This window comes from Salvelinus fontinalis, chromosome 22 (genome assembly GCF_029448725.1).
Source record: "Salvelinus fontinalis isolate EN_2023a chromosome 22, ASM2944872v1, whole genome shotgun sequence".
NCBI classification, from domain to species: domain Eukaryota; kingdom Metazoa; phylum Chordata; class Actinopteri; order Salmoniformes; family Salmonidae; genus Salvelinus; species Salvelinus fontinalis.
The window spans coordinates 32,153,721-32,169,388 of NC_074686.1; the positions used below are offsets into that span (position 1 = coordinate 32,153,721).

Here is a 15,668-nt window from a genome sequence, read left to right on the forward strand (position 1 = left end):
TAAGGGAGCTTTTTGAAATGTGTGTCTCATGTCTTCACTGTTCTTTCATGAGCAATGACATACCTGGCCTCTCCGCATTTATTGAAAATTAGTGCAGCTTTGAATGAATTTATGTGTGGTATGATTACTAGTTAGCATTTTGTAGATCTGGACGAACGATCCACCTACCACTATTGTCACTATGAATGGTGGATAGAGGGCAGTTAGACTGGTAGACTATATTGACTTGTGGTATAGTTAGCAAAAGGAAAAGCATAGTGCATAATTGAAGTATCAAGACACCTCGACATAGGGGAGGCGCAAGCAGACGAAATGTGTCTTGGACGGAATAAATGATATAGTAAAACCTGCAAAAGGGCAAACGTAAAACCTAACCCTCCCCAAAGCAAAAAAAAGGTTTGACAATCCTCCCCTATTTTGGAAAAACACCACCCTTCCCCTAATAAATGTTGAACTGTCCCTTATTGACAAGCCACCTCAACTTCATGAAAGGCTTTCGTGCCTGAGGAGCAGCGGGTGAGAGTGGAGGAGAGGGAAAAGACAGAGCGCTATGCTAGAAAAATGCGGGGCTCGTCCTAAAACCTGACGTCAGCAGCACGAGCTTTAATAACATCTCCAGTCCCAGTCCGAGACAGTGGTCCTCGCGGAGGAGATGACAACTAGAAGAAGCAGAATGCCTGAGACTTGTGCAGTGCAAAATATTTTGTTTTTAGAAAAGGAGTAATTCTGGGTTCAATGAATTTAAAATTCCTAACCAGTGATGAGCTGGCTCCTGGTGTGGATTCTTATAGCAGCTGGGATTCAAAAGGTGAGAAATGTCATAATAATTTTTATTAACAGATGGTTGAAACTTTATTTTGCAAATATATTTCTTTCTGAAGTACCAGACCCGACTCTTATGATTTATTTAGATTTATTTAGAATTTTAAGTCCACCAGATCAGAGGCAGTAGGGATGACCAGGGATGTTCTCTTGATAATTGTGTGAGTTGGAATATTTTCATGTCCTGCTAAGCATTCAAAATGTAACAACTACTTTTTTGTGTGTCAGGGAAAATGTATGGAGTTCTTTGGGAATGTAGTGGAATAAAAATACAAGTAATCAGAAATATAAATATTAGTCCAGATATGCAAAAAAAAAAACTACTTAGGTAGCACTTTAAAGTATTTTTCACTTAAGTACTTTCCACCACTGCTAATTTCCAATTAAGATATAAACATAGTCGCTAACGATGAAAAAGCTATATTGAATATTGAATGGCCTACCAATATGTGATTCCTTAGTCACCTTTAGGCTTCAGAATCAGAGAAGATAATTATGCAGAATTGACTCCTCTGGCATTGGATCTACTGTGATCACCCGGCATTCCTTTTACACATCCCATTCTTAGTCATACTTTACTGCCACCTTGTGGTTGTGTGGAGTCAGGTTTTGTATTTTACTCCAGATTCCACAAGTCATTGGAAAATACTATTATTTGCATGGCCTCAACAAACAGCAAAGTTTCAGTTTTTTCTAGTTTAATTGTCCTCATGAAAGATTTTAAAGAACCTCAATAGATTTCAAAAGTTAAAACTGCTCACATCGTCTCTGATTTGCTGGGCTCAAACGTATGTTGTATCACACACCCTCCATCAAGATAATTGACAATTGATTGATCACATTTTCAGTCTCAGCACTTTACAGCGTTTGATGATATATGTCTGTTTAAGGTCACAAGGTCACACAAAGGGTCAAAAGGTTATAACCTTGAACACATCATGGTATTCGGGTTTATCTCAACTCCAATTTCAGCTGTCTAGATATGATGGGGGTTAGGAATGATGCAACTATGCAACAATGTACCCAAACCGACATGCACAAAGCTTGTCATCTCATTAGAAAGCCCAATTCAACTTCCTGTTATGCCATATGTATATGGATATTATGACATTATTGACTACACCTCTCTACTTTCTCTTCCTTTTTAGGTTAAAGAAGGGAAGCTACATGAAGACAACAAACTGTTAATGTCATGATCAGTTGTTGTTGTGGTCCGTGTGGGTTTCATTACCTTGAGAAACACCCATAAAACGCAATGTGAAGCATAAAGTGACATTTTGTGATTGTGTCCCTAATGGCACCCTATTCCCTATATAGTGAACTACTTTTAACCATGGCCCATATTTCTCTGCTTAAAAGTAGTGCACTATATAGGGAACATAGTACCATTTGAGACATATCCGTGTTCTCTGATGTTGTTGTGTGATTGACAGCCTGATGACAGCTGACTGGGCTTCATCAGCAGAACCCCCTGGTTACTGGCTCTGTGCTACACTCTTGATTAAGCCTCATTGATCTGTATTAAGCCTCCTATGCACGTCATGAATTTACTATTTATTAACAGAAATCTATTAGAAAAACGTAAAGGAAGCTTAAGAGAAACAATATGAGAAACTTATAAGATGATTAAGGGGTCTTTTTTACAATTAATGAATTGGAGATGAATTGTGTGTGTATAATTTACCTGGATTAGAAGCTCTTTGGTTTCTATGATATTTAACATGTTGAGGCTGAAATGTAAGAGGTTAGAGAGGTTTAATTAAGCAATAAGGCACCGGGGGTATGGTTAAAGGTTGTTCTTCAAAAAATAAAGGAGAGCCGCACACTCTAGGAGCTCAGATGAAGAAATATTTATGTCCAACATTTCAACAGACAAGCTGTCTTCATCAGGGTATAATGACAAACACTGCAGGGTGACTCATTTATATAGTGTCTAAAGACACACACAGGTGTCTGTAATCATGGCCGGGTGTGGCCTGATATCATTGGTTAATTCGCATATATTTAAACAGCATACAAAAAACTAATGGATGGCGTACTATCATAGATACAATTTGGCTACATAAGCCTACAAACATTTACAATTGCAAAATCACAATAATCACAAGAATGGCTTCAGATCAAAGTCTACGTTGAGACCGAAGGGAGCAAGGGTCTTTAAATTAAAGATCCAGGCAGCCTCTCGTTTTAACAATAAATTGTCGAGGTCACCCCCTCTCCTAGGGAGGGTGACATGTTCGATGCCAATGTAACATAGAGATGAAATCGAGTAGTTTTATTCCAAAAAGTGGGCCGCAACTGGGTAAGTCCAGTTTTTGCACCTAATGGTGCTTAATTCGCGCTTTGTTTTACCCACATAATTTTTACCACAAGGACAAGTTATAAACTAAATAACTGCCTTGGTGAAGCACAGATTGGGATCTGTTTCCCTGTTTGGAGGTGTTTAAAGGATCTACATTTATAAGTGCCATTGCATTGAGCACAGCCATTACGCTTCTAGTTTCCATCCAGTAGAGGCGCAAATACACGTTGTGCAGGGGTATCTTGGGGTGGTAAATCAGAGCTTACCAATTGATCTCTGAGTTTTCTGCCCCGCGAGAATATGACCAAGGGAAGGTCCGAAAACACATTACTGATACCATCATCGGATCTTAGAATGTGCCATTGTTTGTGAACGATTCCCTTAATTTGTTCAGAGCACTTTGACTAGAGGGTAGTTAGAACACAAGAATGCTACGGGTTGTTCTTAAGCATGACGCAACACGGACTTCCTGGATACAGCCCTTAGCCTTGGTATATTGGCCAGATACTACAAACCCCCAAAGTGCCGTATTGCTATTCTAAACTGGTTACCAATGTAATTAGAGAAGTAAAAATACATGTTTTGTCATACCTGTGGTATACGGTCTGATATCACACGGCTGTCAACCAATCAGCATTCAGGGCTAAAACCACCCAGTTTGTAATAGAGAATTCTACCCTGCAGTAAGCTGTATGGGAATCTCCAAGACAAGTTCGTTAAGCAGTGTTGATCGGCCCATACTGGAGGCAGTGGTTGCTGTTATGACAGTAACAACAAGAGTTAATATTGTTTTCAATGCGCCGGTTTCCCGGACACAGATTAAGCCTGGTCCTGGACTAAAAAGTGATTTCGATAGAGAATCTCTATTGAGACAGGCCTAGGCTGGAAACCGGTCTGTGAAACCCGCCCAATATGTTCTGATTCTGAAGAAAGTTCCCCAAAAAGTGTCTGCTGTTGAATGTTCAGACATTAGAAATAAGAGTAGTCACAACATTTTGGCCCGCAGATGGCATGCAAGGCACAGCCAAAATAGAATGTATGACATTTTAAATTAGACCATTAGGCGATCTGGCTACTTGATCTGTAATAATGTGTTGTAGAACATTCTGTGTCCTGACTCATACAAGGAAGTCATGCTCTCTTCACACTCAGACAGTCTGGATCCTAGACTAAGAATCATGTTTGTAGCCAGTCTGAGCCAGCGGACGGGCCAGTTTCCTCAGAAGAGACCCATACACTCTGGATCCTAGACTAAGAATCATGTTTGTAGCCAGTCTGAACCAGTGGACGGGCCAGTTCCCTATGAAGGGACTCATACACTCTGGATCCTAGACTAAGAATCATGTTTGTAGCCAGTCTGAGCCAGTGGACGGGCCAGTTTCCTCAGAAGAGACCCATACACTCTGGATCCTAGACTAAAAATCATCTTTATAGCCAGTCTGAACCAGTGGACGGGCCAGTTTCCTCAGAAGAGACCCATACACTCTGGATCCTAGACTAAAAATCATCTTTATAGCCAGTCTGAACCAGTGGACGGGCCAGTTCCCTATAAAGGGACTCATACACTCTGGATCCTAGACTAAAAATCATCTTTATAGCCAGTCTGAACCAGTGGACGGGCCAGTTCCCTATGAAGGGACTCATACACTCTGGATCCTAGATTAAAAATCATCTTTATAGCCAGTCTGAACCAGTGGACGGGCCAGTTCCCTATGAAGGGACTCATACAGTCTGGATCCAAGACCAACCGCCATTTGTTTGGTTGTAAAACTCTCCCTGGTGGCTTGTTCAGACAGCATCTGTTTATGAGTGCTTTAAAAATGTTCTGTTACTGATCTTGGCATGAATATATAGTTTGTACAGGCAATATTCATTAGGCAAAATGTTGGACACCTTTTATTGAACTTGTTTTGTCACTTCAGCTATGAACATACTTTATAATTTCAAAGAAACAATATGAGAAATAGGCTGAATAATATACAGCCAGAATATTATGTAGACAGGAATCAAGTATTACCTAGACTAGCCAGTATCATATTGATGAAATCATTTTTTCAAATGTAGCCTTGGCCATGGGACAGGCCTACTAACTCAAGACCTGTGGAACAGCAGGTAGCCTAGCGGTTAAGAGTGTTGAGCCAGAAACTGAGAGGTTGAATCCCCAAGTTAACTAGGTGTGCTTTTGGGCAAGCAACTTAACTCTAATTGCTCCTGTATGTCGCTCTGGGTAAGCACGTCGCCTAAAGGACTAAAATGTAATTGTCTCTCCGTTACCCTGTAATTCAACATTGCTATAAAGAAGGCCTGCAAACCAGACCTTTAAGCCCATTCGGGAGGTGCAACATTTATCCAGCCAAATAAGGGAATTTGGGTCTATTACGTCGTTGGCCGAACGAGAGGGAGTTAATTAGGACAGGTTGGAAATGAAAAGATGAAGTAGATGAAGTGAATTATGACTTTATTCCTTTGGGTGAATTAATACTGCTTATGTAACAGACTATTATTCTCCTGTACTGTTGCTACTTCAACCGAGTGCTGAGAAGTGTTTTAAATTGTCCCAGATATGGTAGCCTACTCAGAGAAAATACATATTTGATGCCTTAGGGATGTCTGTTCTCTACTTACATGGTTTATTGTGTTACAAGGTCATAGCGTTTGACCATACCAAACTAAAATATGTATTATGCATATCGAGAGCGCATAACCCTAACTCCTCCTTGTCCCTCTCATCTAGGCCTACTCCCAGACCCAGAATTCCACTGCAATGCTGCCCCTAACAGAACCCACAGACCTGGAGCCATACAACCGGACCCAGTACTGCCACTGGCCCTGTGAGTGCCCCCCGGTCCTCCCCCCCTGCCCCGCAGGAGTGAGCCTGCTCATGGACGGCTGTGACTGCTGCAAGGCCTGCGCCAGGCAGGTGGGGGAGGAGTGCAACGAGGCAGACACCTGTGACTACCATAAGGGATTGTACTGCGACTACAGCGCGGACAAGCCGAGGTACGAAAAAGGAGTGTGTGCATGTAAGTGTCATTCTAACCTACTAAAGACCGTTGTCTTACGTCAAATCGTGTCACTTTACACCACGCTCGTCCCTCAACCGAGTGTAGGTGGAATCAACTCGCTATCTGACGTAAGACAATGACTAAAGACACCAATCATAAGTCACAGTAACACTGCTATCATCATGCCCCAACACACTAATTGCACATCTAGTAACATAATCCTTGAAGAAAATGAGAAATGTAATGACAAATTAACAATTAAAAAGTGAACATGTTTCATAATCATATTACCCGATGTCATGACATGTTTGTTATTGTTCAGATGTCACTAAAAACAAAAGCTGCTACATTACCTTGTCATCATTACCACTGTGTGTCTCTCTGTGATGTAAGACTTCTGTCCTGACCTTCTTTGCCAGATATGGTTGGCACGGGCTGCGAGCATGACGGTGTGATCTACCGGAACGGGCAGAGCTTCAAGCCCAGCTGTAAATACCAGTGTCTGTGTGTGAACGGGGCTATCGGGTGCGTGACCCTGTGTACGGACTCCCAGCCTCCCCGGGTGTGGTGCCAGAACCCGAGGAGGGTCAAGATCCCCGGACGCTGCTGTGAACAGTGGATCTGTGACGAGCCCAAGAAGGGGAGGAAGACTCCTCCAAGACATGCAGTGGAGGGTAGGACACAGATCCATCAATCAATCAATCAATTAAGGTTAAGGTCATGTTTTATTATGCCATTTGTAAGTATCAGAATACATACATTGGGATGTCTTTTGTAAGAGCTCTCAACAATCATTAATTTAATCAGTCAATCAATGGTGGCTGGTGTCACTTAAAATGTGGGGACATGCTCATACTAATGACTGGAATGGAATGAATGGAACAGTATGATACCATTCCAGTCATTGCTACAAGCTGTCCTCCCGTCACCAGCCTCCACTGCAGTATGTTACAGTTGATATGTATCTATTGAGAATCTTAAAACACTAATAACACAGGTGCATATTGGGTATTCCTTTGTGAATTGTGAAGCAAAATAGTTTGAGGACAGTGCTTCAGTGTAGCTCACAGGTAGTGCTGCTGTTGCAGCAGTATGTTGTGTGGGTTCTTGGAACAGTATCTGTGGTGGACTAGGGTGTGGGCGTAGGTTGTTACTCCAGGGAGGAGCAGAGGTGCAGCTGTGTAAGAGAAGACCAAACGCTTTTCCTGTACACTCTCACTCTCTCTGTGTCTCAGTGTTATTTTTGGGTAGTTCAAGTGCTCAGCGATCCTGGCCAGTAGTGTGCAAAGCCAAAAGAGAACTTGGATTTACTAGAGAATGTTTGTTTTGGTTAAAAATACAAAATAGCAACGAGAACTGTCACCCTTGCACAACTATCAATCTTGAAGGTAAAAGCACTTCTCATGGCAACAAGCTATTAGGTCCAGTTTTGATGAATAATTATGTCACTGCCCGTATTCAATTGTTATTATTCTCTGTCTCTCTCTCTTTATCTATGTATCTTTCTCTCTCGCTCTCTCTGTATGTCTCTTTCTCTATGTATCTCTCTCTCTCTCTCTCTCTCTGTATGTCTCTTTCTCTATGTATCTCTCTCTCTCTCTCTCTCTCTCTCTGTATGTCTATTTCTCTATGTATCTCTCTCTCTCTCTCGCTCTGTATGTCTCTTTCTCTATGTATCTCTCTCTCTCTCTGTATGTATCTTTCTCTATGTATCTCTCTCACTCTCTCTTTGTTTCTCTCTTTCTCTATGTCTCGCTCTCTCTCTCTCTGTATGTCTCTTTATCTATGTATCTCTCTCGCTCTCTTTGTTTCTCTCTCTCTCTCTCTGTATGTCTCTTTCTCTATGTATCTCTCTCTCTCGCTCTCGTTGTATCTCTCTTTCTCTATGTCTCTCTCTCTCTCTCTTTGTATCTCTCTTTATCTATGTATCGTTCTCTCTCTCTCTCTCTCTCTGTATGTCTCTTTCTCTATGTATCTCTCTCTCTCTCACTCTCTTTGTATCTCTCTTTCTCTATGTATCTCTCTCGCTCTCTTTGTATCTCTCTTTCTCTATGTATCTCTCTCTCTCTCTCTTTGTATCTCTCTTTATCTATGTATCTCTCTCTCTCTCTCTCTCTCTCTCTGTATGTCTCTTTCTCTATGTATCTCTCTCTCTCGCTCTCTTTGTATCTCTCTCTATCTTTGCATCTCTCTCTCACACGCTCTCTCTTTGTATCTCTCTTTCTCCATGTATCTCTCTCTCACCATCATGTGTATCTCTATCTATGCATCTCTCTCTCTCTCTATGTATCTCTCTCTCTATGTATCTCTCTTTCTCCATGTATCTCTCTCTATCTATGCATCTCTCTCTATCTATGCATCTCTCTCTCTCTCTCTATGTATCTCTCTCTCTGTATCTCTCTCTCTCCATGTATCTCTCTCTATTGCTCTCTCTATCTAGCTACGTATCTCTCTCTCAATTCAATTCAATTTGCTTTATTGGCATGACATAAGCTTACTTTTGAGATTTCCAATATTAACATAATTAAATAATACCAACCAATATTGTCAACAATAATCACGGGAAAAAGTATCATACATTGAACAATAACAATGACAATGGCATAGGGGACATGTGCAGGTTGGTTGGTCTGTCAGACACTCTCCCTCTTCTCTCTCTCAATTCAATTTCAATTTAAGGCCTTTATTGGCATTGGAAACATATGGTAACATTGACAAAACAAGTGAAGTAGATAATAAACAAAAGTGAAATAAACAATACAAATTTACAGTAAACATTACACTCACAAAAGTGTCTGTCTGTCTGTCTGTCTGTCTGTGTGTCTGTGTGTCTGTCTGTCTGTGTTGACATAGGTCTTCCTGCTGAGGCTCAGGGCCGGAGCAGGAACTGTGTGATCCAGACCACCTCCTGGAGTATCTGTTCTAAGACGTGTGGTCGAGGTCTGTCACTGCGCGTCTCCAACGCCAACGAGAGGTGTGAGATGGTGAAAGAGTCCCGCCTCTGCAACATACGGCCCTGTGGGGTGGACATCACCAAGCACATCAAGGTACATGTACTGACTTGCACAGACACACTTCCACGCTCAAATATGCACGCACACGTGGACACAGACACACATGTGCATGCATGCATAGACGCACATGCATTGCATAGAGGTCAAATGTTTGTTCATGATATCTATATTGAAGAGTTCACCTAAAAAAAATACAACATTCACAATATTATAGGAACATTACAAAGCCTTGATTCAATCATTCAACTTGTCCTCTTTCTCTTTCGCTCTCTCATCGCTCTCAGCCAGGGAAGAACTGTCTGAACATCTACAGAGAAGAACAGCCAAAAAACTTCACAATCTCGGGCTGTGTGAGTAAGCAGCCTTACTGGCCTAAATACTGTGGGGTGTGCGTGGCCACGGACCATCGCTGCTGCATTCCCTACAAGTCCAAGACCATCGACGTGGAGTTTATGTGTCCCAACGGGGCCCTGTTCACCTGGCAGGTCATGTGGATCAACGCCTGCTTCTGTAACCTCAGCTGCAGGAACCCCAACGACATCTTCGCCGAGCTGGAGAATTACTATGGCTACCCTGAGATCGTGAACTGAGACATTTCAATAATTAGCCGTAAGCTTATTAAGGGCTCTATTCAGTCTGGATCGCTGAAGCGTTACAGATTGCACAATATAAATTTAAAGGTCATTTCTGATTGACCCAACATATGCAGTGTTTACCGTGAATGCAGCCGTCGCTAACACGAGAACATTGCCTTTAAATTTTAATCACGCTGTAACACTAAACTTCAGTGATACGGAGTAGAGCCCTAAACTTCCATCTACCTACATTTTGATCTTCTTTTCCTTTCCTCAAACGTTTTTTGTCAGAACTTCCGAAAAATGTTATGTTTGTATACATAAAGGCAGGTATTCAATCCGAGGCGCGTTATAGGGCACAGCACCATACAACAGACAGTCAAGCCTAAATTACCTTTACAAGTCTGTTATAGTGTGCTGCTCTATATCTTGCATTGGATTGAATCCCACCCAAAGTATTTTTCTTTAAGGGGATATTTAAACGTGAGGATTTTTTTCAGCATATCTTTATGCTCTGTATAGGGTTGTTTTGGGAATGAGTGTGAAATATTTTAGTTTTAATTTATTCAATACTAAATGATTGATTTTTTTTTGCCATACAGGTATTTTTTGAAAGTCACAGAAACAAGTTTCACGAAATCTCGTCCACACTCATGTAAAGATTGGTTTGATCACGTGGCTCTGAATTGAATAATGAGTAAGAGACGGCGTGAGATGCTACTATAGAATGCATGTACTATATATGGTTAAATATCCATCTGTGGAAGTGTGGTGTCATTCTTACAACGTCACATTCTACTTATGATCATTGAAGTAATCACAAAACCAGGACAAAAAGTTATAGGTTTTTATTTATTAAATAAATACAAAACTGTTATGCCATATGTAATGCTTCTCATCTACAGCATTAGGCAGTGCATCTTTACAAAGCGATGTAGGCCTGTGTTGCTGTAGTGCAAGTAAGAGTGGGAGGGTTTTTGATACGTTCTATGGATAACTATCCTCACATTACATTATGTGGATCTATCGGCTTGACTCTCTCAAATCCATCACAACAAAATAACTTGAATAAATCAGAGAAGGTTTCCATGGCACATCTTTGTTCTGCCGTGCTTGATTGCATAGAAAACATTTACATACACACACAAAAAAATATTGAAAATAAAAACTTTTGTCTGAAGCAATGATCTGTTAATAAAGCAATAGGATGCAAAGCTGTTCGATTTAGTGTTTTGTGTTTGATTAATGAAAAGAATAGCGTATTTTGGAATGTTCTAGAATAGAACAGTTACAATTGTTTGATTCCACAGAGTTGACAGATACAGAACATCCAGGAGACTTAACTCAAAATGAATGGACAACATCATAAAACAGAGGAATGGTTACAGGAATGTGTTGTATGCACATGATACATTTCCGATTCCCTCCTTCCCACGGTTTCAAAGACAAATCAATTTGAGCAAAGAAACTATCCACTTGCCTCCCTATTCTTTCTCCACATCTAGGCCTAACACTGTCTATCCTATACCACACAGAACATGAATTATAACACTGAAAAGTTAATGAACAACCACAATGAGAACAGAAAGAAGCACTCATTTACAGTCAGGTACGTATTTAAGAAAACTGTGTCAGATGTGATAAAACACTACAAACAAACAAAAAAATCCTAATGAGAGATTTAAAAGAAAAATGTACAAACTGGTGTACTAGGTACTCGCTCTGCAGCAACAGCTTTCTCCCACATTCTCCGTTGCGGTGTCACTATTCAGCCACAGCTATCTCCCACATTCTCTGTTGCAGTGTCGCTCAGCTGCGTTGCCCCTAACACCTAGATATTCCACCGGACTCTGCAGATGGGAAGGGATCAGTTTATTTTTTTTCATCTACAGAATTTCCTTTATTATGCAGTAGTATATACTTGCATATCTTTACAAAAACAACTCTTTGCATAGAGAAAACATTCTCCAATTGGGGGCATCCCAATTGCATTGAATGGAATCGTGTGTGTGTGTGTGTGTGTGTGTGTGTGTGTGTGTGTGTGTGTGTGTGTGTGTGTGTGTGTGTGTGTGAGAGAGAGTGGTTAGTGGCAGAGCAGCAGGAACCAGGGGGCTGGAGGTTAAAGGTCGAGGTTAAGGGTCGTCTAGCAGGACACTTCGGTGGACTTGAGAGCGGCGCTGCGGTTTGCTGTGCCTTCCATACTGTCTGTGTGGGAGCGGCCACGCTTCTCGTTGGTGTGTGACCGGCTTCGGTTTCCCTCATTGGTGTGAGACCGGCTCCTGTTGCCTTCCATGGAGTGGATGCTGGATCCGGACGCCGTGCGAGAGCGGACCAGTCTGGTCATGCTGGCAGCAGGCACTGAGGGAAGGAGGAAGAGGAGAGAAGGGGGAGGGAAAGGAGGCAGGGGGAACAGGAGGAGTTTAATGATCCATTCACACTCCTGTGTCCATGGTCAGCTGAATTCCTATTGAGGGCATTATGTAATATATTGTATTTAATCATTACAGAACAGGTAACAGACTTCCTGTTGTCTAAATGTGTAATCTGAAGGTGAAGTTACTCATCTCCTAGTTCTAGACAATGTCATTTTTACAGGTTGTCGTGAAGATCCATATTATTAGTTGGCAGCCACACTAATAGGGTAACAGGCTTTTATATTTCTACATACCTAATGTTAATATGATTACTGGTCAGCGTTGGTTACACAGAGAGAGTGTGTACTTACTGTAGCCCATTCCCTGAATGAAGTACTTGAAGGCCTCTGTCAGCTTTGCAGGCTGTTGAGAGAGCAAATGATAAAGCTAGGCACTTTTTCCCCCTGTTATTATCCACATAATGACATATCAACTGACAGATTCATGGCATATCCTACAGACTCTGTGATAATGAGAGGCGTATGTATGACAGCTGTTGTAGCAGATGGTGCTGAGCTGGGTATAAACTCTCCATCCTGACGTCCGTGCCTCATTGCTACTGTCACTAATGCTCTTAAGTGAAGCTGCCCTGTGTTAGCCCCTTAACTGTTATCCCTTGGCCACCCCAATCCGCCCGGCCTCCGTGAACGTGTTAACAAGCTAGAAACACACCTGGTCAACCATGGGCAGGCCTCCACAATCAGCCATCTGGATGGAGGAGGGGAGAAAAGAAAGAGGCTATGAGTTTGGAGTCAGTTAACACCTCATGGGGTGCGTCATTCAAGAGAGCAGAGTTAAGGTAGCACGTCATCAGCGGGACAACATTAGTCACCCGCCATAACTCTTCATTACACAAAAAACCTCCCATTTAATATATAACACTGTCTCAGCAAACAACAAGGTCCATTAACATCACGTGTCAATTAACATCACGTGTCCATTAACATTAACATCACGTGTCCATTAACATCACGTGTCCATTAACATTAAGTGTCCATTAACATTAACATCACGTGTCCATTAACATCACGTGTCCATTAACATCACGTGTCCATTAACATTAACATCACGTGTCCATTAACATCACGTGTCCATTAACATCACGTGTCCATTAACAACACGTGTCCATTAACATTAACAACACGTGTCCATTAACAACACGTGCCCATTAACATTAACATTACGTGTCCATTAACATCACGTGTCCATTAACATTAACATTAAGTGTCCATTAACATTAACATCACGTGTCCATTAACATTAACATCACGTGTCCATTAACATTAAGTGTCCATTAACATCACGTGTCCATTAACATCACGTGTCCATTAACATCACGTGTCCATTAACATTACGTGTCCATTAACATTAACAACACGTGTCCATTAACATCACGTGTCCATTAACATTACGTGTCCATTAACATTAACATCACGTGTCCATTAACATCACGTGTCCATTAACATCACGTGTCCATTAACATTACGTGTCCATTAACATCACATGTCCATTAACATTAACATCACGTGTCCATTAACATTAACAACACGTGTCCATTAACATCACGTGTCCATTAACATCACGTGTCCATTAACATTAACAACACGTGTCCATTAACATCACATGTCCATTAACATTAACATCACGTGTCCATTAACATCACGTGTCCATTAACATTAACAACACGTGTCCATTAACATTAACATCACGTGTCCATTAACATTACGTGTCCATTAACATCACGTGTCCATTAACATTAACATCACGTGTCCATTAACATTAACAACACGTGTCCATTAACATTAACATCACGTGTCCATTAACATTAACAACACGTGTCCATTAACATTAACATCACGTGTCCATTAACATTACGTGTCCATTAACATTACGTGTCCATTAACATTAACAACACGTGTCCATTAACATTAACATCACGTGTCCATTAACATTACGTGTCCATTAACATCACGTGTCCATTAACATCACGTGTCCATTAACATTAACAACACGTGTCCATTAACATTAACATCACGTGTCCATTAACATTACGTGTCCATTAACATCACGTGTCCATTAACATTAACATCACGTGTCCATTAACATTAACATCACGTGTCCATTAACATCACGTGTCCATTAACATTAACAACACGTGTCCATTAACATTAACATCACGTGTCCATTAACATTACGTGTCCATTAACATTACGTGTCCATTAACATTAACATCACGTGTCCATTAACATCACGTGTCCATTAACATTAACATCACGTGTCCATTAACATTAACATCACGTGTCCATTAACATCACGTGTCCATTAACATTAACAACACGTGTCCATTAACATCACGTGTCCATTAACATCACGTGTCCATTAACATTAACAACACGTGTCCATTAACATCACGTGTCCATTAACATTAAGTGTCCATTAACATTAACATCACGTGTCCATTAACATTAAGTGTCCATTAACATTAACATCACGTGTCCATTAACATCACGTGTCCATTAACATCACGTGTCCATTAACATTAACATCACGTGTCCATTAACATCACGTGTCCATTAACATTAACATCACGTGTCCATTAACATTAAGTGTCCATTAACATCACGTGTCCATTAACATTAACATCACGTGTCCATTAACATTAACATTAACATCACGTGTCCATTAACATTAAGTGTCCATTAACATCACGTGTCCATTAACATTAACATTAACATCGTGTCCATTAACATTAACATTAACATCGTGTCCATTAACATCACGTGTCCATTAACATCACGTGTCCATTAACATTAACATCACGTGTCCATTAACATTAACATCACGTGTCCATTAACATCACGTGTCCATTAACATTAAGTGTCCATTAACATTAACATCACGTGTCCATTAACATCACGTGTCCATTAACAACACGTGTCCATTAACATTAACATCACGTGTCCATTAACATCACGTGTCCATTAACATTAACATTAAGTGTCCATTAACATTAAGTGTCCATTAACATTAAGTGTCCATTAACATCACGTGTCCATTAACAACACGTGTCCATTAACATTAACATCACGTGTCCATTAACATCACGTGTCCATTAACATTAACATTAAGTGTCCATTAACATTAAGTGTCCATTAACATCACGTGTCCATTAACATTAACATCACGTGTCCATTAACATCACGTGTCCATTAACATTAAGTGTCCATTAACATCACGTGTCCATTAACAACACGTGTCCATTAACATTAAGTGTCCATTAACATCACGTGTCCATTAACATCACGTGTCCATTAACATTAACATCACGTGTCCATTAACATCACGTGTCCATTAACATTAAGTGTCCATTAACATCACGTGTCCATTAACATCACGTGTCCATTAACATTAACAACACGTGTCCATTAACATTAACATATCGTGTCCATTAACATTAACAACACGTGTCCATTAACATTAACATCACGTGTCCATTAACATCACGTGTCCATTAACATCACGTGTCCATTAACATT

The 15,668-nt window shown here is 40.8% G+C and overlaps 2 protein-coding genes across 4 annotated transcripts in view; one reads left to right on the forward strand and one right to left on the reverse strand.

Moving 5' to 3' along the window:
- LOC129820208 (CCN family member 4-like) lies at positions 1–10,936 on the forward strand. Of its 3 annotated transcripts, none has more exons than XM_055877211.1 (6): positions 13–808; positions 1,971–2,079; positions 5,859–6,147; positions 6,549–6,803; positions 8,983–9,176; positions 9,428–10,936. In XM_055877211.1, exons 3-6 carry the CDS (start codon positions 5,889–5,891, stop codon positions 9,731–9,733), a joined length of 1,014 nt encoding a protein of 337 aa, XP_055733186.1. In that variant the 5' UTR covers positions 13–808; positions 1,971–2,079; positions 5,859–5,888; the 3' UTR covers positions 9,734–10,936. The 3 variants fall into 3 exon arrangements, with proteins under 3 accessions (XP_055733185.1, XP_055733186.1, XP_055733187.1); XM_055877212.1 differs by having other exon boundaries at positions 1,971–2,033; XM_055877210.1 differs by lacking the exon at positions 1,971–2,079 and having other exon boundaries at positions 1–808.
- Positions 10,552–15,668, reverse strand: part of LOC129820207 (protein NDRG1-like) — a 25,945-nt gene continuing 20,828 nt past the window's right edge. The window contains exons 14-16 of the mRNA XM_055877209.1: positions 12,805–12,840; positions 12,444–12,495; positions 10,552–12,076 (exon numbers count right to left, since the gene is read on the reverse strand). Of these exons, the coding sequence (XP_055733184.1) occupies positions 11,862–12,076; positions 12,444–12,495; positions 12,805–12,840 (303 nt within the window). The 3' untranslated portion in view covers positions 10,552–11,861. The remainder of the gene's footprint in view (positions 12,077–12,443; positions 12,496–12,804; positions 12,841–15,668) is intronic.

Excerpts from the sequence above, each read along its gene's own strand:
- LOC129820208 (XM_055877210.1), top strand. The coding sequence starts at position 761 with ATGAGCTGGCTCCTGGTGTGGATTCTTATAGCAGCTGGGATTCAAAAG. Across the intron at positions 809-5,858 it reads TAGCAGCTGGGATTCAAAAG|GCCTACTCCCAGACCCAGAA; the intron begins GTGAGAAATGTC and ends CCTCTCATCTAG. Across the intron at positions 6,148-6,548 it reads CGAAAAAGGAGTGTGTGCAT|ATATGGTTGGCACGGGCTGC; the intron begins GTAAGTGTCATT and ends CTTCTTTGCCAG.